At 34.1% G+C, this 22,364-nt stretch overlaps 1 protein-coding gene across 1 annotated transcript; it reads right to left on the bottom strand.

The window, feature by feature from the left end:
* Positions 1-16,314: 16,314 nt before the first annotated feature.
* LOC115960857 (WEB family protein At3g02930, chloroplastic-like) lies at positions 16,315-20,782 on the bottom strand. Its single transcript, XM_031079858.1, has 3 exons — positions 20,338-20,782; positions 19,394-19,595; positions 16,315-19,014 (listed from the first exon to the last, which is right to left on the bottom strand). Exons 1-3 carry the CDS (start codon positions 20,352-20,354, stop codon positions 16,696-16,698), a joined length of 2,538 nt encoding a protein of 845 aa, XP_030935718.1. The 5' UTR covers positions 20,355-20,782; the 3' UTR covers positions 16,315-16,695.
* Positions 20,783-22,364: the final 1,582 nt, after the last annotated feature.

Raw genomic sequence — 22,364 nt, 5'->3', positions numbered from 1 at the left:
TAAAATTTGAGGGGATGAAACTACCCCAAACATAAAGGGGGTAAATACTTTTTCTATAATTCTTTTTTGTTGGTAAAACTATGTGTTTTTTACTTTAAACAATGTGTTAAAAAAAAAAATGGTCAGCCCAAGAAAACTGTCCGTAAAACTATATGAATTTTGGCTCAACAAATTGGCTAAAGAAAAAAAGTCAGAAACACAATAAATGTCATGAAATTTTCTCAATACCTTTATTTTAACTATGGTGGGCCCTGGTATTATATTTTATAATTTTATTTTAGAGTAATGCTACATCCACAACATTTTCATAATAAATCGTAGATGGTAAATTGTTATTGGTTTTAACTAGGACAACCACTTTAAACTATGCATTTAAAAAACAACAAACAAAAAATCAACAAATGAAAATTGTGCATGAAACAGTGAATTTTTACTCACCAAATTTGACTAAACCAAAAAAGAAGACTAAGAACACAACAAATTGTCACAACATTTTCACAATACCTTTATTTTTAGCCGTTGTAAGTTTTAGTCTAATATATTATTATTTATTTTATGAAAATGCTATTTCTATAATATTTTCATAACAAATTCCAGTTGGCAAGTTGTTACTGATTTTAAAATAGACCCATGACTGATATCACTTTTTTATCCATCAATAGTAGCTTACCTATGATTTGTTGTGAAATTAATGTGAAAAAGTTGTGGACTTAGCATTTTTTTTATTTGATCTATAAGAAATTGATAGCTCAAAAATTGTGAAAATATTGTGGTAATAATAAGTGTTACAACATTTTCACAAAACATTTATTTTTATTTGTGGTTGGTCACAGTCTCATATTTTATTATTTTATTTCGACTTATAAGAAATTGACACCTCAATAATTGTGAAAATATTGTAAAATTTGTTGTGTCAGTATAACAATATATATATGCTAGTTCATATAAATATTTAAAGAAAAAAAGTACAAATAGACGACCGAATAAAAATTAAAAAAAAATAAAATAAAATAAAAAATACTGTAACTACAATGCCACTTGAACAAACCAAGGAAGCACTATTTGGGCATTGGTGCTTTTTATATATAGACTAGTGTGGGTTGCACGTGCAAGGCACGTGCTGCCCTTTCGTGAGAAAAATAATATAATTTTTTTTTTTTTTTTTTTTTTTTGTTGAAGAAGTATGAAATCATGTACTTAACTTTAAAATAACTATTTGAATATCTATTTACTATGACAATTTCTTAGAACCTATTTACTAAATGTAATATCTACTCACCAAAAAATGCTACAAAGAATGGTAATAAATGTCATAATCTTTCCACAATATTTAAATTTTCGTAATGAATGATGATATATGCTACAATTTTTTTGAAGATCTTCATCAAATTATAAACTTGCAACCATCTACAATAAAGATTTTGTTATTCATACTTTATTCTTTATCATCTTATTTTATGAGTTTAACTATAGCTTTCTTATTTTTAATGAACACTCTTTTAAGTGGCAAAAGAAATTAAAAAAAGAATAAAATAACAAAAGACATCTATCATCAAAGTTTCTATTAGATAAAATTATAAGTCTAAAAGATTTAAACCTAATAAATTAATGTTCTCTAGATAACAAATAGAATACCATATATCATCATTCTAACTTTCCAAGTATGACTACCAGTCTATGACATAATATTCAAAATAAGAAATTTTTTGGGACATTAAAATTTAGTAGGAGTATTTTAGACATTGCATAATGAAATATTTTAAACAATGCATAATGAAATATTTTAGGAATTATAAAATTTTGTTAGGGTTTGACTAAGGGAGTAGAAGTATATGCTCATTTACAATATATATATATATATATATATATATATAAAAAGGAGGGAGTTATTCAACTTTAGTTTAGGGGGGAATGAAACTACCCCAAACATAAAGGAGGAAAGTGCTACTTCGTCAATTTGTGTGTGTGTGTGTGTAAAACAATGTGTTTTTAAAAAATTAAAAATGTGTTAAGAAAATCAACCTAAAAGAAATATGCATAAAACAATGAATTTTGGTTCAACAAATTGACTAAACCAAAAAAGAAGTCTAGGAACATAACAAAATGTCACAATATTTTTACAATAACTATGATGGGTTCTGGTCTGATATTTTATTATTTTATTTTAGAGTAATGTTATATCCACAACATTTTCATAATAAATCGTAGGTAGTAAATTGTTATTGGTTTTAAATTGGACTAACCACTATTAACCGTGCATTAAAAAAAAAACAAATAAAAAGCCAATTGAAGAAAATTACACCTAAAACAATGAATTTTGGCTCATCAAATTTGACTAAACAAAAAAAGAAGCCTAGGAACACAACAAAATGTCACAAAAAAAAAAAAAAAAAAAATCCTAAGAACACAACAAAATGTCACAACGTTTTCGCAATATTTTTTATTTCCAGCTGTGATAGGTCTCAGTTTGATATTTTATTATTTTATTTTTTATGCCTATAATATTTTCATAACAAATCTTAGATAAAAATTATTACTGATTTTAAAATTATGCATTAAAAAAAACAAAAAAAAAAACAAAAAGACAACACAAAATTAGGTGTGAAACCGTGAATTTTGGTTCAGCCAATTTAACTATACTAAAAAACTAGAGAATCCAGATACTTCAGAAGACCAGTGAGAGAGGACATGGGAGACAAAGTCTCATATACGGACTTTAACAATAAATAATTCAACTTCAGCACACTTAACTCCCGCCCGTTAAAGCAACAAGCATTTATTTCTCTCCGTATACACCCCACAAGACACTAGGGGATCGCATTCCAAGTCCCCCCACTACTTCTCCCACCAAACCTCCCCCTCCAAGAAAGATAACATTTCCTGAACCATTTCTTCCCTGCGCCCCCCAATTTTCTCTCTCCCTCTCTAGAAAGAAACTTCTTTCTTCTCCATTCAAGAAAAAATTCCCTCCCTCTTCCTCTAGAATTTTCTATGGTTTATCTTTCATCTTTCTATTAGAGACTTCCTTCCCTAAGTAAATTTCAGCCACAATTTTCTTTTTAAGTTGTCTAGAAGCAAGGTGAAAGACATTTTTTACTGTCAGTAATAGATGATGCTAGAAGTTCAAAGTCAGTTACTTAACCGACTTCAACCATGCAAAAGTAGTGAGTGCTGGAGCTCAATTAGAGAGTAGTGTGAAGCAAAGTTTGAAAGAAGAAAAGAAGTCCTAGCTAGTGTCAGTACCTAGGTGTCCAGAAGTGAGGTGTGTGCAAGGATATTTATGTGAGTTGGTGTGTTTGTTGTAGGAGTTGGTGTGCCATATAAAAGGTCAAGTGAAGGAAAAGTGCACAGGCAAAAATAGAGTTGTCATGTGTGTCTGTCTAAGTAAGGGTGACTTGTGTGTTTGCAAAAGTGTATTGTCATTGTCAACTTGTCATTATTTTGAAATAGAAGTTTTCTTTTACTCTCTTCACTCTTCAGCACGTGTTGTCCAATTTTTCACTACGTGTTGTAATGCTCATTTTGTCCAATTTTTCGACGCATTTATTTTTCTTTTCCTTTTTTGAAGGAAAAAAAAAAAGTTGCGGAGCTCTACTGAGTTCTTTTTAGTGACTTCAAGAATTTTTTTCAGGGTATTTTTCAAGAAGTATAAATTATATAATTTAATAAAAAATAATTTATATATTGATGACAATAACAATAACAATCAAAAAACACATAAATACATAAAATTTGTAGAATTCAGTTGTAATTGTTGTTAGTGTTACTGAACAGGGATGAACGGCGATGGCTAGGGAGAGTAAGTGAGTTTCTTATTTCCTTTAAGCATTTAGGTTTGATTTAGTTTTAGTTTAAATTGTTTAATGACTTGTGAAGCCGTGAGGCACTGAGGCCATGAGGATTTTTTTTTTTAATATTTGTTGAATTAAAAATGTAATCGTGTTGGTGTTGGAGTAGTGATAGTCGATCTTAGTCTGAGATGAGATTGATCTTATACTGGGCTTTTCTATTGGCATTTGGTTTGGGCCTTGTTAGTGGTTTTATTATTTATTTATTTTTTTTCCAGATTTTTGTTCAAGTTTTTTTTTTTTTTTTTCTTTTTGGGTTTTTTCCATGGTTTTATAAACCAGTATGGTGAAAGAACTGAAAAAGTGACTGGTTACTGGTTTTTTGGTCTGACCGAGATCCGACTGATGGTCGAACCGGTGACATCATAAATAATATAATTAATAAAATTTTAAATTATATAAATAAAAATATAATAAGTTTATTACTAATAATATGATAGCAAAATGTAAAAACATAATATTTAGTGACACTTTTCTTGTAAATTTAATTAAATTTCCTTAGAATGGACAATCACATGTTTAATTATAATTATAAAAATAAAAAGTTTATTATTATTATTATTAATTGATGTTATATAAAAATTAAGTAACTTTTTAATTTTATTCACTTAATTAACTAAAACTACTATTTTTTTCTAATCAAAATTATCGGGAAAAAAAAAAAAAAAAACGTAGTTGTACAATGAGAAAGGCCAAAATGGCCCATTGGCATTAATTCTTGAAATATTTAGCAACAAAGCACTGTTTCGGAAATAATTAGGGAAGTACCACTTTTTCCGAAAACGCCGCTATAGGGCCCGAAAACGTCACTATAGGGCTTAAAAAACGCCACTATAGGGCCCCTTGAACCTGTTATGGGACTTACAAAAAAATTTTGCAGGAAAACGCCGCTATAGGACCCAAAAACGTCACTATAGGGCTTAAAAACGCCACTATAGGGCCCCTTGAACTTGTTATGGGACTTATAAAAAATTTTTGCAGGAAAACGCCGCTATAGGTCCCAAAAACGTCACTATAGGGCTTAAAAACGCCACTATAGGGCCCCTTGAACCTGTTATGAGACTTATAAAAAACATTTGCAGGAAAACGCCGCTATAGGGCCCGAAAAAATGGTATTTCCCTAATTATTTCCGAAACAGTGCTCTGTTGCTAAATATTTCAAAAATTAATGCTAATGGGCCATTTTGGCCCAATGAGAAAAGCTAAATTTACATAACTTTGACCAATTAGTTGTATAATATATATTATAATGTTTTTGAGGAAAAGTAGTCGTATAGTGACAGTATGTCAGATAAAGCAAAGCAAAAACTAAAAGTAAAGTCGTAGTATAGGTTGAAAAGAATATAAAAGTATGTGGTTCTTTTTGCTTAAAATACCATAATATATTGTTAAGTTGCTCAAATTATAGACCAAAATTGAATTTTACTGGTATTAAAAAAAAATTCAAAATGTTTCCAAAATTTTTTTTAAAGGTATATGTATAAAAGAAAAAAAAAAAAAAAAAATCTCAGGTCGGGGTGGTCTTGGGACCACCCTGGCCATAAGGTGGTGCCGCCCTGCCTACTGCAATAAGTAAAAGCAAGAGACGGGTTCCAATTCATCCATACCTATAAGGACATCACTTCTTATACAATATAGCACCATCTTCTTAGTAAGATACCACATTTGCTTGATCAAGTAAAGCAAGGTTCTCCATGTAATCAGCTACATCTAAAAGATAATCAACTTGATCACTAATCTCTTTCTCATGTAGAGTTTCAGGGTTAATTAAAACAGACTTATTTTTCCTCTCTAATTCACTGTTGGTGGGGACCAGCGAGGGCATATTTCGAATTAGAAGTAAACCATACTTGGTTAAACCAATGATATTAGAAAAGCTTTGAACTGGTACAACATAGAGTTTATTCCAGGAATCAAACACACCATACTCCCTCATCACCCAAATGTTGCATATTGAGAAGCTCAAGCGAAGAATATCAAATTTAAACAAAGCCAGTTTTTCCTTGAATGACATAAGACATTTTGTAAAACAACTTCCTTCATCAGGCAGTGGTAGCACTTTGAATTCCTCATTATTGACATCAAATGACAAAATCATATCGGTATAACGCCAGTCCTGTTCATTTCCTTCTTTTACCAATTCTATCAGCCAATGCACATGCCCACTAACAAATGGGAATGTCAAATAATTATTAAAGCCGGGGTAGCGAAAATCAATGGGTCTCCAAGAGAATCCAACTCCAATTCTTTTCTATGAATCCGAGCTTAACGAGTACACCTCAGCCTCAGGGGGAAGCATAGGTTCGAAACGAGTCAGTGAAATCCTGACAACCTTGTAGTCATTATTCAAGGAATCATACCCAAATCAGAGTGCCACATTACTTAACTGGGTCAAGCAAGTATCGGGCAACCTCTTAAATTTCCTAATACTAGGGTTCAGCAAGTAAATATCATTACACGCTGACATAAAATAATCAGAGAAACACAATATGCCATTACAGGAACCCAGTATTTTGGGAAACGAAGAATGAAAAGTGAAGGGAATTCTAAACTCGGATATGGTTTCAAACGTGCGGTTGGAAGCGAGAGTACAGACTTCATGACTGTGAGAACGAAACAAACTAACGTTGGGCTCGTGTATGAAATAAGCATCATGATGATTGTTAATAAAGTGAGTGGAGATGAAATTGGGGTTGGCTATGGAAGAGTACCAGGATTTGCTAACGCACCTGAATCTTAGGAGTGATTTCACGGGTAACCTTGTTAAGATTTCCAACACGATTTCATCCGGGAGATCACGGTTTGTCCTACGTCGGAGGATCATCGGTGGTCGTGCCTTTTTCCTTTGGGACATCTTCTAACGAAAGACACAGAGAGAGAGATTGTGTGTATTGTTGACTTTTTTTTTTACCCAAACACGTTTGGGTTAATATTGGTTTTACCTTTTAGACATTTTTGTATTAGAAATTGTGGATATTTATCTAAAATAATGGAAGTAAATAAATATATGATGATATTTTTCTTTTCTTTTTCTCTTAAATATGATTTTAGTAATTAACTTAGGGTATAAAAAAGATATGTGAAGAAAAAGAAACAAAAATTGAAAAATGAAAAGAAAAAAAAATGTAATTTTTGGATATTTTGATCCAATCTTAAATTTGCTTTCATATTGTTTGGCTATCAAAAAAAATGGAGGAAAATAAAGGAGATTAGCTTCTTTTTTCCTTTTTTTTTTCTTTTCGAGATTAGTTTTTTTAAATGTTTGGTTTTAGTTTTTGTTGACTAAATCTTTTACTTGATGTGATTTTTATTTTGAGAAATGCTATGTCCACACAATTTTCATAATAAATTTTAGGTGTTAGGTTGTTATTGGTTGTTACAAGTAAGTAAAAAAATAATTTAAGTTGTATATTTAAATTATAACCAATAACAACTTACTACTTATAATTTAGGATGAATTACACATAACCTACCTGTGGTTTGGGCAAAAATCACTTTGCCTACCCGTCGTTTGAAAAGTGACACTTAACCCACCTATGGTATGTTTCCATCAATCTCCGTAACCCACCTCAAGCCTAGCCAATACAAAAACACCTTTTAGCCCCAAAACACAACATAACGCGAATCAAAACACCCAAAAATTAGAAACTTTTTGAGAGAAAGACCTGTGGTGAGATCAACGTGTTCTTCGTGGTTTAGAGTGTCTGGAAGGGGAGAAAACACAAGTTTCGCAACATAGAAACTAGGGAAGGTATGTGTGACTGTTGTTGATCTGCATTTGGGTTCTTAATGGCATTTTTTTATCGCAACCCACCCACATAGTTAGGGTTTGTAAAATTTTCTCAAAATTGGTGTATGTTTTTTTTTGAGTTATACTTGAATGGTTTGCTGAACTAACATGTTTTGTTTGGTTGGTTGGTTATTTGTAGGGGCTTATACCTGCAATAGAGACGTTATTCCCTACTGTGGAGCATAGATACTGTGTGAAACACATCTACAACAATTTCAAAGTTGATCACAAGGGATTGGAACTGAAGGATGTACTGTGGAGGTGTGCTACTGCCACAACAGTGATGGAGTTCGAGAGAGGCATGCAGTACATAAAGGATTTGGATGAAAAGGCATATCATTATTTTGCAAACATTACACTTGCACAGTGGACAAGGTCACACTTCACTCCTAGGGCCTTAACAGATTGTTTGGTAAATAACTTGAATGAGTCTTTTAACTCAATGATATTGAAGTCTAGGGACAAGCCTATCTTGGCAATGTTAGAGAGGATTAGGGTTAGACTTATGACTATGCTTTACACAAAAAGGAAAGGGATAAAGAAGTATGTTGGAAAGTTGTGTCCAAGCATACAAGATAAGTTGGAGAAATTGAATCTTAAAAGCAAGCCATTTAGTGCTACCCTAGCTGGCAGTTTCCTTTATGAGGTAGCCAGTTAGTATGAGAGGCATGTAGTTGATCTTATCAAGAAGACATGCAGCTGTAGGTCTTGGGATTTAAATAGCATTCCATGCAAACATGCCAAAACAACCATTTATACAAACATTGAGACACCAGAAAACTACACCCACCCATGCTACCACAAAGAAACTTACATGGAGATATACAAGGAGGTACTTCCTCCCATGCCTGGCCAATCAGAATGGGCTGAGACTAGACAGCTTGCTCCCCTAGCACCTTACATATACAAACCACCAGGCTAGCCACCCAAGCAAAGAAAGAGGGCTCCTGATGAGCCTAGGAACCCTTACAAAGCAAGTAAGCTGAACAAACCTGTAAGGTGTGGGAAATGCAAAAAGGAAGGGCATAACTAAAGAGGATGCAAGGCTGGCATCACTGGGGAGACACCATGGTAGAGGAGACAGAGGCTTCAAAGAGAAAAGGTTGTAAGTAATTAGGATTTAAATGGCAAAAAAAAACTTGTTTTTAAACTTACAAAGATATTTATGTACTAAAACTAGGTTTTGTTGCAAGCAAGGGGAAGGGTGCCTGCACCTAGTACCAGATTTAGAGTTGCACCCCAGCCACCATCCCAATAGCCTACCCAAACTTACAACATGAGGTTTGCCACTCAACCTTCATCCTCATAGTAAGGAAATCAATCTAGGCCATCTCACATAGAGCAGGATGGTTCTCTTCCTCACAGCCACAGCTTCACACACCTAGGGAGACTTGGGATACCCTACCAAGTTCTTCACAGGTAACTTAGTTGAGTTGCTTTTTTCTTGAATGGTTGTGTAGACTAGGATATTTTTTAACAAGTGGATCTATTTTTTATTTTGTAGCCTTCACATGCAAATAGGAGCACTGGTGGTGCGAGGACTAAAGGACAGCTTGCTGCACAAAATGAAGCTAGTGGGTACGCATGCCAGCATTGGGAGTAAAGGCAGGGGTAGGAGAACATGTGGGCTTGCAGCTAGTGTAGCTAGTGTTTTTTGTGAAGACCACTGTTGGTTTTTTGTAATTATCAATTAGTGTAAAAAAACAATCACCTTATTTTGAGCAATTATATATGTGTGTGTGTGTATATATATATATATATATGTATGTATGTATGTAGCTAACCATGGAATGTGCTTTTTTGTAATTTACTAGAAGTTAAGGTACTATACACTCCAGGTTGTTATTATGGTATGAAATTTTATGGTATTATATGGAAGTTGTGATATTATTTGGAAGTTGTGGTATTATGGTTTGGAAGTTGTGGTATTTATTCAATTCAGTTTGTATGGAATATTATTTGTCCAAAACAGTTTGTATGGAACATTATTTGTCCAAACCAGATTATATGGAAGTTTATTTATTGCTGCTACAGATTGTGTCCGAGTAGATTTTTCCAATACAGAGTGTATGGAAGTTATTATTGTGGAATGGTTATTATAGTATGCACAGGTCATTGATAATTGACCAATACTTCTTTCATTATATGCCCAGAGACTAGTGGCATGACCAATACTTCTTTCATTGAATGGTTGTTATGGTATGCACAAAATACTTAATAATTGACTAATTCTTCATTCATTGACATATCAAAACATTACATCAGTAGGCTAGTGCTATTACAATGCAAATTCATTAACACCATTGCCATAACTATCTCTACTAACTAATTAACTACTTCAGGGCAACAACCTTGATCTCTTCACTCCAGAGAACTCAATTGAGCCAAAACACAACAATAACAAAAAAGATCCATGACAAAATGCATCCAAACTTCCACATTCTCTACTTCTCTTCAGCAAACATGGCATTTTCCTTAACTTTTGTACAAACAGCTCGAGCCTTTCTCTCCCTCTCCTTGGCTTTGGCTTTCTCTTTAAGAGCATTTTCTGCCTTTTGCCTAACTTCTTCTACCATCTGCCTTGCTGCATCCGCCGTTTCCAGATCTGTCATTTCCCTCTCATTGGCAAGTTGGAAAGCACTTTGAAGCCTAAACATCCTTTCCAGAGCCAAATGTGCAATTTCATTCCCATGAGGACAGGTTGGGCTATCAAGCCAAACAAAGAACGGACAATTAGGACCAACATTATAACAGCTACAACCCAAGAACCTCCTCCCAAAATTATACAAACTCAAACTTGTTCTCAAAACACAAGTCTGCTCATTGCATGTATGCCCACATGAACCTGAGAAATTACCACTTGACATATCAACAAAACACGATTCCTAGGAAGTACAAATTTAGAGTTTCACACAGTAAGTTGGCACTTGAACAAAATCTGAAACACTAAATTGAGAACAGACACAAATACCTTGATTTTTTTTACCGAAACTACCTTCCCTAGCTTCGATGTTGCGAAACTTGTGCTTTCTCCCCCTCCAAACACTCCAAACCACGAAGAACACGTTGATCTCACCACAAGTCTTTCTCTCGAAAAGTTTCTCAGTTTTGGGTATTTTGATTCGCATTACGTTGTGTTTTGGGGATAAAATGTGTTTTTGTAACGGCTAGGCTTGAGGTGGGTTACAGAGATTGACAAGAACATACCACAGGTAGGTTAAGTGACACTTTTCAAACCACGGGTAGGCAAAGTGATTTTCGCTCAACCACAGGTGGGTTATGTTTAATTATCCCTATAATTTATTGTAATAGTGTTGTGAAAATGTTGTGGACGTAACACTTCTTTTTTATTTTCCTAACTACTGACATTGTTTATTGGAATTAAGCTAACAAATACATGTTTTATTAGCTACACCAATATTTTTTATTAGTAGATGATGGTAATGATAACATTGAAATATATTTGATATTCAACATATGAGTTATGACTCCCAAAAAACATTAGGGGAGGGAGGGCAATGAAATTCAACTTGGTTGTTTAGTAAGTGGAACTTTTGTGTCATAAGAGCGTTCACACCCGGCATGCCATATGCCATATGCCATATGTAAGGTACATTTAGCATAAAAGCCCAAAATCTCCCCCACATTCGAACTTGTAAAAACTAAGTATTACAATTCTAAACTTAAATATTATTATTTAATTCTCTCTCTCTCTCCTACTTTTTATTATAAACAATTCCAACACTTTCTCTCTCCTCTCTCTCTCTTTCTCTCTCTCTCTCATTATTTCTCATTTTCTCTGCTCTCTTCCTTCTCTCTTCAGACCCAAAACCTGTAGCCACCACACCACAGCGAGCCACCACTCCCATTATTTATCCTCTTTCTCATTGCAGATCGGCGTGTTTAAGCATTTTCCGGCGTGGTTTGCGGCGTGGTTTCCTATCAACAAGTGCAGGCAAGCCAAGTTGTACCTCCCATGGAAGTACGAGACTGAGTGCCATATCTATGAGAAGTGCTAGTACAAGCTCGTCATGGAGCGAATGATCAAGATGGAAGTGCGAGTACGATCTTCTTCTTTCTTATTTATTTATTTTTTCTTTCTTTGATTGATGATGGGTTTGTTCCTTTTTTTTTTTTTTTTGTGGGTTATTTATGATCTAGGATTTTGTTGTGAAATTTAGGATTTTTTGTTTGTGGGTTTTATTGATTGATGTGTTTTTGGTTGATCTATGAAGTTTTGGGTGTTTGAGTTGATGGGTTATTGTTGGATTTTGTTTGATTGATGCATTTTTTTTCTTGAACCTATTCAATGGTCTTAAGAAAAAACTATCTTTTGATTCTCCTCCAATTCATGGTTCAGTCGATGATCTCTTTGTTTTGAATCAATTTTCAATAATTGGTGTGTGTGATTTTGTCTCTTTGTGTGTTGTTGTAGATTCGGCATTAAGAGAGAGGTTGAATAAGATTATGGCTTCGGACTATTTCAACACCTCGTAGGAAATGAAGGCTCCGATGGAAGTTGCAGATGGAAGAGAGCTAAAAATTAGAGAGAGGAGAGAGATGGGAGAGAATAGATATGATTTTGGGATATATTATTTTATTGTGTAAAAATATTATTTTAATGTGTTGTATTGTAAAATAAAAGTTGAGATGCTGGGAGTATTGTAAAACTGTATTGTATAATTGATAAAGTGGCTTTTTGGGATTGTAAAACAGGATGTGATAGAATTCTCGGATGTGAATACTCCAAGCATAATAGTAAAAATTCACAAGTATAATGGGCAGTTTTGCGAACTAGGCTGAGAATATACAGTACTTTAGTCTACTTTTATCTAACTTATTTTTAAATAAAATAAATCAATAAAATAATATATACACTTTAGAACAATCGCACCCGTCTATGCAAAATATTCTGTCTATTTTAGTGTAAGAGTTATTTTATTACAATCAACTTATAATCAATAAAATTACAGTCATTGAACCACAGGATTTTAACTTCAAATCTTCTTGTTATTTTTTTTTTTTTTGTGTGTAAATTAGGACATGTTTTTCAACTTACATGACTTTTTTTTTTTTTTTTTTTTTTTTCCTGATGAACCGGAAAACTTGACTAACAAAAGCAAAAGACATGTCTAGTAGGCATACAGTCATGGCTTTCACTGAATTCCCTATATGACATGACATCCAAATGTTTGAAGAATATCTGTGGAACTTTTTTTTTTTTTTTTGAGAACCCTGATATCTGTGGAACTTAATTGTAATGCAGCAGTTGGGGAAAAATGAAGCTGCATAGCTTTGGTGGTAAGGTCTAAGGACCTGATTGAAGCACATGTACTATAGGCTCTTTCCTCTTTTGCAAGCCAAAAGAAGCAGAAAACAAAAGCTGTTCAATGGGCCACACTGAGAACCTATGAGGTGGGCTTGGATCATTTAACCATAGAATAGCAAAACTACACGAATGCACACACAAACCAGGACCATTACCCAGTTGGGAGCTGGAAATAATTCTTCAAGATGTTAAAATTAAATGCTTAAAATCAAATCTATCAAGTTGTAACTTCTGCTAGGTTAAGTGCGAGAAAGTCTAGATAATATACAAAAAAAGAAAAAAGAAAAATAACTTGACACCTTCTAATTTAATTTAGCAAACTTTTAGTAGTAAACAAAAAAAAAGTGATGTCACTGGTTAACCTAAATGATAAACCAATAAAAGCTTACCAATTCAACTGATGTGAAAAATTGTCAATTTTTTTTTTTTTTTTTTGGGTGTATAGCAGTACTCTGATAAGTATAAATGGAGCAGCACATGAAATAGCTCAATGGGCTTTGAGAAACAAATTTTCTGGCAAAAGATTGAAACTATACATTTTGTCTTATAACTTGTAGTTTATCGGTCAATTCTATTAATACTCCTACTACTATTAAGTATTAACCAAAAGGGCAAAGATTTGTTACAAACTAAATTGCAACAACTCCTATAAAAATGCACATGTGTCAATGCCTTAAATAGACACCTGTCTAGTTTTATATTTTTCCATATCAAGATTGAATTTTTCCCCAAATGGAGTTCATTTGAGGCATGCATTTTGCAAGAATTGTTGCAACTTAGTTTATAGCAAATCCTTACCCTAACCGAAAAGCTTTAACTCTTGGATTGGTCACACCCCTAACTAGTTTGCATGGACTACAAAGTCTAAGTCTAAGAAACCAGTTTATCCAAAATGATTTTATTAGAGTACTTGCATCCATCATTGAATAGCATAAGGGATAAATTTAGCACATTTAACTCCAAAAATCATTTGCATCAATTCATGTAAATTTGTTAAAAATAAGATGTGAGTTACAATAACCGTATAAATATACATGGTTACTATTCACATGCAAATTTAATTTTTAATGTTTCTTTACTCGTATACACAAAAAGAGAGAAAATTTGAGAATAATAAAAAAATTGATAAACAAATAATATTTTAATGAAATATAGTGTAAAAACTTAGCAAATCATTTATGGAACACAATAGATTGGATTCGTGCCAGAAAGATAAGAAAACACAGTTTGAAGGGACTAACACTCCTTGGTCAAATCCGAGGATGAAATGTTCTTATATTCACTCAGGTTTATCTAAGTACAAGATGTTCCCCCTCCATTTTGTTTGTTTTTCTAGTGAATATATACCCCATTTCTCACGGGAGTCTTTTCTTTATACAATCATATTCCTTTTCAATCCCAACTTTCCACCTATTGATTATATAAGTGATTTTCTGGATGTTTGTCCCATCAAATTCTTCTTGGAACCTTTGTGTGTAGCTGTAAGGCTCAATATCATTGTTCAGACATCATTTCTACATAAATGCGGCCAGTTAGTTAGGTGCAGAGCATTTAATGTGGTGGTAGCAGTCTTCTTTTCAAATATTTTCTAGTTCACTGCATATTCTTTTATCTGAAACTTATCCTTAGAATTATGGTACCCTCTTGCACAGTATTCTCTAAGCAACCGGGTTCCAATCCCCCACAATGTTTCCCGAGGAAGTTTGGATCCTCAAGAGACAACCTTTGTTCGTCATTACTTGTTCTTGTCCTCATCACATTGCCCCACACGCTTATCTTATTGTTTGACCCTCCTCAGGCTACCTTACATCTTCGAGCATGGCCCATGGCCCAATACTCCTATTCGGCTCATTTATCCCCACAGTATGTATTTTTAAAAGTAATGTAGGTATTTTTGAAAATTAATTATGTAAAATAGGGAAAAAAAATTCTTAAGTTAAAATTTAAAAATAAAAATAAAAATTTTCACGAGCTAATGGAATGCTCTAGATGGTAATATTATCTGTTACGAGTTGATGACGGCATTAAAAGTTGTGCAAATTTCACCAAGCTACTGTTACAATTTTTGTTTCATTAGTAGTTTGGAAATTTCTAGGCAGTACTTACTAGCAAGAAGAGTTTGATTACTCATCCCGATGAGAATTTCCAAAGCATGTCCCCTTCTTTTTGACCCAAATCTATACGCTTGGGATTGTTCAAAGCAAAGCTTCTTTAATATTAACCATTAGTTAAGAATTTGACTTTCTAGGTGCCTCATGTTACAAATGATAATTTTGTTGGGTAAAATGGCACTGGCTCAGTACCTAAAAAACTTGTCTCCCACTCACCTAAGCTTCACCTTCCTTCGGCTATAAGTATGCATTGGGGCCACTTATTTATAATGCTAACACATAACACTTACTTTCGGTATACTTTTTATACGGCTGACCACAATAACAACCACAACAAACTGTACATGTACCATACAGGTGTAGCTTGATATAAAGAGTCTTTATCCCAACATCAGAGATAAGCAAGTCGAGCGATAGCCATAACAAGACCTATGTGGTACACATGATATTACCTATTGCTATTACGTGACATGAGGTCGATGAACTCATACCAAAAACCTCATTTTTCATTCAGCAAAAAAAAAAAAAAAAAAACTGTACGTGTAACACTCCATCCAACATCAAAAAACAGTCCATGTAACATTAGCAATGTTGCAGAACTATTGAATTCACCACAACTTGTGAAATAAGCAATCTGATACACCAATACTTAGGCAATCAGCGTTTCCAATACATGGAAAGGCTGACACAAGACAAAGCTTGTGGATTATCTCATATATGTTGGGAACAAAGGAAGCACTCACGCTTGTTTCACGCTCAACAACTACCAGAGAAATTCTCTTCAAATTTCAACAAAGCAAAAAAAAAAAAAAAAAACAAAAAAGGATTTTGAGTCTGACATGAAACTAGGCTACCATCTAAACTCAAGTCAGCCCTGATCTTAAGATATTGTACTTGCAAGGTAAGTAGCTGTTCCCTACCAATTTGATAATGTTAATCAGTTGGAGGTGGAGGCCATTTCCCTAAGATTAAACTTATGCATGGCACATCAGAACTTGGCAACATAGAAATTCACTTCCAATATCAGTTGGCACACTTCAATTAAATAACTTGAAATGGTAAAGTTGGCTAGATTTATAAGACTGTTTCCAAATCAAATGAAATTCAATTCCAGCAAAATACATCAAGTTGTTTGGTTCCTTTTGCAAACAGTAACTCTATGCAGTAAAGAAGTTTAAATACTCTGCAACAACTAACAGTGATAGGTGACATCCATTTAATAGACGACTGCATATCAAGATAGAATTTTGCAGCTCTTTGCAACAACTATCATATCCATTTAGAATACAGACTTGGCAACAAGACATCAAGATACAAAATCAAATTATCACTCCTTTTCATAAAATCTAGCTAAGAAGGGCAATGAACACAATGAAAATGAAGGGGGAAAAAAAATTCTCCATCACATACAAGATACTGTCCCACATGAGGAATCACATTAAAAAACAAATGAGAGAGAAGGAAAAACTAAAAAGATAATACAAGCCTCTTCATTTCTTTAACCTATTCTGCTTTCTGGAAGCATAAACAATGAAGCAAACACATTTAGGTGAAAAATAATACCAAATATACCTGCATGCTAGTAGAGCACAAGTTAGGCCAAACTGGTCTATTTCTCTACTTATGGTTGCTAGTGCTCTTCTTCTTTAGTAGGCTTCCAAACTTTCCAAGCAAAGGCTTCTTCTTCTTTTTCTGTTGCGGCTGCTTTGATGGTGGGCTTTCACTATCGTTAATATTTTCTGTAGAAGATACCCCATTTATCTGATCAAAGCTCTCACCACCTTCCACCTTTGAGTCCACTTCCTCTTCAAAGCTTTCCTGCTCTGTTTCTCTCTCTGGTGAAAATTCTTTCTTTTCAATCTTGCAGCTCTCCCACATCTTAAATTCAACTTCTACTGAATCATCTTCTTTTTCTTTGCTCTCATCTTCCTTCATCTTTCCATTCACGTTCTCAATTTTGGCAGAAACCATTTTTTCAGCCTCATCAAACGAGAAATTATGCTCTTCCTGTGAATTTTCTTTTCTGGGTTCCTCACATTGATTTAGTGGAAGCTCCAATTTAGGCTTCTCTTCTCTTCCATGCCCATTCTCTTCAGAGAACTCAACTACCTTTGGAAGCATATCATAGTCCTTCTCACTGTCTGTAAGATCACCATTTTCTTCAGTTTGCTTTTTGGCTGTAGCTTCTTCAAGCAACTTAGATAACTCTTCAACTTTCCTAAGGGAAACAGCTTCCCTAGTTCGGAGCTCCTCATTTTCTTGAATTATACTCTGTAACTCATTTTCTTTGTCCAGCAAGCTTTCCTTCAATTTCATGCTCTCAGACTTTGTTTTCCCAAGAGTTTCCTGCAAATGAATTACCTCAGCTTCAACTTCCTGTAGGCTTTCCTTCAGCTGAGCTTCTTCCTCCTTGGAGGCATAAGCTTCTTCCTCAGTTTGCTTGAGCAAATTCCCCAGCCTTTTTATTTCCTTTTCCAGAGAAGAGCTCTCTTCTTCCGATTCCTTTACACAATTCACCAAATGAAGTTCTTTTTGCTCCCACTCAGCCTTGGAGTTTTCAATTTCCTTCTTGGATTGCTGAATTGTATTCATAAGAACATCAATCTCATGTTTTGCATCATCAAGCATGTTTTCATACTTCTCATTTGTTGCTTTCAAAACCAACTTTAGATCTTGTATCTGGGTCTCATCATTTTCATGCTCAATTTGAATGGATAACAGCTTTTCTTTAGCTTCTCTTGCTTCTGCAGAGACCTCATGCAAGGCTGAAGCTAAGCTTTCCATTGCCTTCTTGCTCTTATCTTCTTCACCCCTGGAATTCTCCAAATCATTAATAAGTTCATTTCTCTCTTCTAATAAGGTCTGAACACTAGAAGCTGCAAGCTTCTCATTGTTCAAAGCCTGGGCTTTCTCCTCCTTCACAGTTTCAAGCTCAGACTTCAGAGATTCAACCTTTTTGGCCATTTCAGAACTTTCTTCCTTGGCCATATCAAGATGACGTTCTGATTCCTCAAGATCCCCTTTCTGTCTTCCAATTGTCATTTCCAACAACCCCACCTTCTCTTTTAGAACAGCAATTTCAGATTCTGCATCATGCAATAAATCATTGTTTCCCTCTAGTTGTTTCATGACTGAATTCAAAGATTCTGATGCAGATCTCTCCAACTGATTTGCTTTCTCAACCCTCATCTCTAATTCCTCAACCTTGGTTTTCCACTCCTCCACCAGACTACGTGCGTAAGACTCAGCCATCTTTGCGGTTTCTAGCTCAACATTAAGCTGTTCAATGGAGGCCTCTTTTTCTATCAAGTTCTCTTCAAGACTTTTCACTTTCTCGAGTTCTTGCTTCAAGGATTCTATCTCAGACTTAAGCTTCATCACCATCTTGTTGTTTTCACTGGTCTCAGTTTCAATCTTTGAATCAAGCAAAGCCTTCAACCTGGCTAACTCAGCCGAGAGAATCTCCACTTTCTCGACATGAATCTCAGCAATCTTAGTTGCGTCATCAGCATGGCTCATTGCCTGGTTCTTTGCATCGCAAGTCATCGCTAGTTCCTGCTTCACTCTTTGGAGCTCCTGAGTGGTAGAGAGAAGAGCAGCCACATCCAAAGCATGTTGATTCCTCACAGCTTCAACCTCTTTCTGCCATTCCTCTTCCTTCTTCTGGGATGCCTCAATTCCTGCCTGCTCCAATTCAACAGCCCGGAACTTTTCAATCTCTGAATTCTCCTCAGCTCGCTTCTGAGCTACCAAAGCCTCCTTGAGCTTCTCATTTGCTTCTTCAGAAACTCTTTGGGCTTCTTTTAATTCATCAATGGCTTTCACCTTCTCTTTCTCAACCAAAGCTATCTGTTCTTTTGCTTTTTTTAGATCTTCCTGAACAGTATTCAATTGCGCCTGCAGTTCTGATGCCTTTGCAATCCGTGTAGGTTGTTTCTGAAAAACAAGATAAATTAACAATGCATATCAAAACTCAAATCACCTATCACAAGACAATGTAAAAAGGGAACATCTCTTTCTGTTTCAAGAAATAAACAAACTGAAAATGTGATGAAGATCACACTTGAAAATTTATTTTAGGAAACTTCCTCTTTAACCGTTCATTCCAGAACATCAAAAAAGCAATTTGTCCAGGATTTAATTTTCAGTATCTGCCTAAGAAGACCCAAATAATTAATGATGACATCTTGCAATAATTTCCCTCCTCATTTTCAATGCTTTTGAGAAGTTCAAAATCCCAAGTTTTAAAATGGAACAAATTATGCACTGAATTAGTAAAGATAAATAGTATTTGAAGTGCATTTGTAATACTTACTTCAGGTGGGGTAGCAATTTTGGGTGATCGACGCTCAATGGCAGGCTTCGAGGTAACTGTTCGCGGGGACCGATCAACTGAAAGCCGTGAATTTTGCAAAGGAGAGGGTGAATCAGATTCTGATTTAGCCACTCCCCTGCCTGGTTTACTCACTCTAGGAGTTGCCGGTGATGCTTTGTTAGGAGTTTCGGACAAAGCAGATCTGTTCAAGTGCAGAGTCTCATAAATATAGCAACCATAGTATATATACATAAAAAAAATACATTAAATGAGACAGGCAATGAAATATACATAAATATTAATCATGTAAAGGTAAATCAAATAGGAATGAAAAAGAAAGATGGATCTAAGCCAAAAATGAGAAACTTTGTGCATAAATTTAGCATCAGAAACACAGCAATGAAATTCTTACTACAACAATAGAAGCGCACGCACGTGCACACAGAGATAACATGTAAACTACATATGTTTTTTTTTTTTTTTTTGAGAAAGAAACTACATATGTTGATCAGGGCACAAATTGTTTAAGAATAGATCCAACTAAACATGTACAACTTCACTAGAAAAAACACCAAAATGAGCCAAGATCAAGACTAAGAATCAAGAAACTGAAGCAAAACCCATTTAACAAAACAAATTAAGAAACTGACAAACTGTGAAAGACGATAGAAATAGACACCATAGAGAAAGAATTTCGCCCAAAATTGAATCAAAGAAGCAGGAGAAACCCCATTAGAGACCACAAAAAAATAGATCCAACCCACTAATCTTCCAAATAAGAACCAAAAATTAAAACTTGAAAAAATAAAAAACACAATTTTATAACACCCACAACTCTTCCAAATAGAAAATATAAGAGAACGTTAAAAACCCAAATCAGATCTTTGAAGATAAGTGCTAAAAGTGAGAAAATTGAGAGAGATAAAATGGGTAAGTGAACTTACTTGGATTTGGTTGACATGGTTGGTGGTGGTGTAAAATTGCTTGCAATAGAAGAAGAGAAAGTGAGACAGAAGTGTGTGTTGGGTTGGATATTGAAGGGGGAGCTAGAGTGCTGACATTGTAAGAAAATGTGCAAATTCTAGAATCAGCATAAGATATTATAAATTTGTTTCTTTGTTTCTGAAACAGCAGAAGAAGATGGTGGAAGTTAGGATTAATAAGTTGAACCAGATGTAGAAGAAGAAGAAGAAGAAGAAGAAAAGGAATTTACAGAACTGAAACCAAATTATTTAGGTTGGTTTTCCTGTCTCTTAAATGGCCACACACAGAGACACACTCACATACAAGCACAACTAAGCTCTTGTAGTTGTACTCTCCCTTTCTCTTTCTAATCTAACATTCACTCTCTCTCTCTCTCTCTGTATTTTTTCTTTTTCTCTCTTTCTTCTTTAGAGGGTTGGTTTATTTTTATTTTTAAGGTGCATGTGTATGTGTATGTACAAAAGTGCCCCCTGGTTGTTTCTTTAATCTGTCAAAGGTAATAGGTAACTTTTTCAGAGGCAATGAGGGGCCCTCTGTATTGTCTTCCAAGCTGACCCCGCTTTTCAGGAAAGCAGAGAGGAGGGACTAGGGAGTCATGGATTTTTTCCAAGATGCCCTGTAATTCTTTTTCTTTTTTTTCTAGAAAATAAAAATACCTTTTTCTTTTTTCGCATATATAGTGCCTTGCAATTCTTCATTTATTTATTTTTAATTTTGGGACTCAAGAAATTATTTAATTAATATATATATATATATTTTTTTTTTTTTAATATCATTTTTAAATATTTAAAGGGCCTGGTTACCATCTATTTTGGAAAAAAATTTATGAAAAATTAAAAAAATTGTCAAAACAATAAATTATTTTTTTCGTTTTTTTATAAAAAATTTCTTAAAATAGATTATTAATATATGCCCTAAGGTCACATGTTAGTAAATCTCATATATAAATATAATAAGTTTGTTTGACCCGTCCTTTTTTTTTCTTTTTCTTTGCATTTTGGGGACTTATATTTCATTTAGTGAATCTCACAATAGGTTGGTAAATCAATGCAACAATTTTCTTAAAATAAAATTCTTAATTGTTGCCAAATAATCAAATTTTATCTCCTCCAATTATCGAATTGTCAAAATAAATTTTTTTTTTTTTTTTAAATCTAGATAGTAGATTTATTACAAATGTTCCAGATCTTAATAGAAGATAGAGATGTTAATTTAAGTTCAATAGTTGAAAAATCATTTGAATATTTATAGTAGCCTTTTTTTTCAAAATTTATTGAATTTTTTCATAAATATTTTTAGAGGAACAAAGTGCTACAAGCAACCTTTCAGTTTTTTTACTTATATATAAAATGGAAAAAAAAATATACACTAAAAATGTTAAATAATTTAATTACAAATCAATATGACTAATGGGTTTCTTTTTTAAAAAAATTTCTATGGAAGAGTAATGAGTTGTAATGCTTTTTATATTACATAATTACATACTTTCTGAAATTCATAATTAATAAGTACCATACCCTATATGATAGCCTTTTTTTTTTTTTTTTTTGAGAAAGAAACTAAATTTCATTAAAAGAAAAACTCAGCCAGAATCGGCTAAGAGAACAAAAACAATAGGTGGGGGAACATCCTCTCTCCAAACAACTAAGCCGCTAACATGTTTCACATGTCTAGCAAGACTGTGAGCTACAGAATTCCCTCTTTACTTAACGTAAGAAAAATTACAATTAAGAAAAGAATCTACGTGAAATCTTATTTCCTCAATAAGGTTACCAAAGGTAGCAAAGGACTGCTCTGTTTCTTGAAGGGCACGGTTAATGATCTCCGAATCACCTTCCAGAGTAATGGAGCTAAGATTCAGTTCCTTCGCAAGGAGAATGGCCCGTCGAGCTGCTGCTGCTTCCACTTTTGCCATTGTCTGAGGAAGGGTAACCCTTTCAACACTGGATGCTACCACTCGGCCTGCACTGTTCCTGATGACAGCACC

Source organism: Quercus lobata, chromosome 9 (assembly GCF_001633185.2).
Source record: "Quercus lobata isolate SW786 chromosome 9, ValleyOak3.0 Primary Assembly, whole genome shotgun sequence".
Classification (NCBI taxonomy): domain Eukaryota; kingdom Viridiplantae; phylum Streptophyta; class Magnoliopsida; order Fagales; family Fagaceae; genus Quercus; species Quercus lobata.
This window is presented reverse-complemented; position numbering and strand designations above follow the sequence as displayed.

Bases quoted from the DNA above. Each gene is read 5' to 3' on its own strand.
- LOC115960857 (XM_031079858.1), bottom strand. The intron at 19,015-19,393 runs GTAAGTATTACA...CTTGTTTTTCAG, and splicing joins AAATTGCTACCCCACCTGAA to AAACAACCTACACGGATTGC.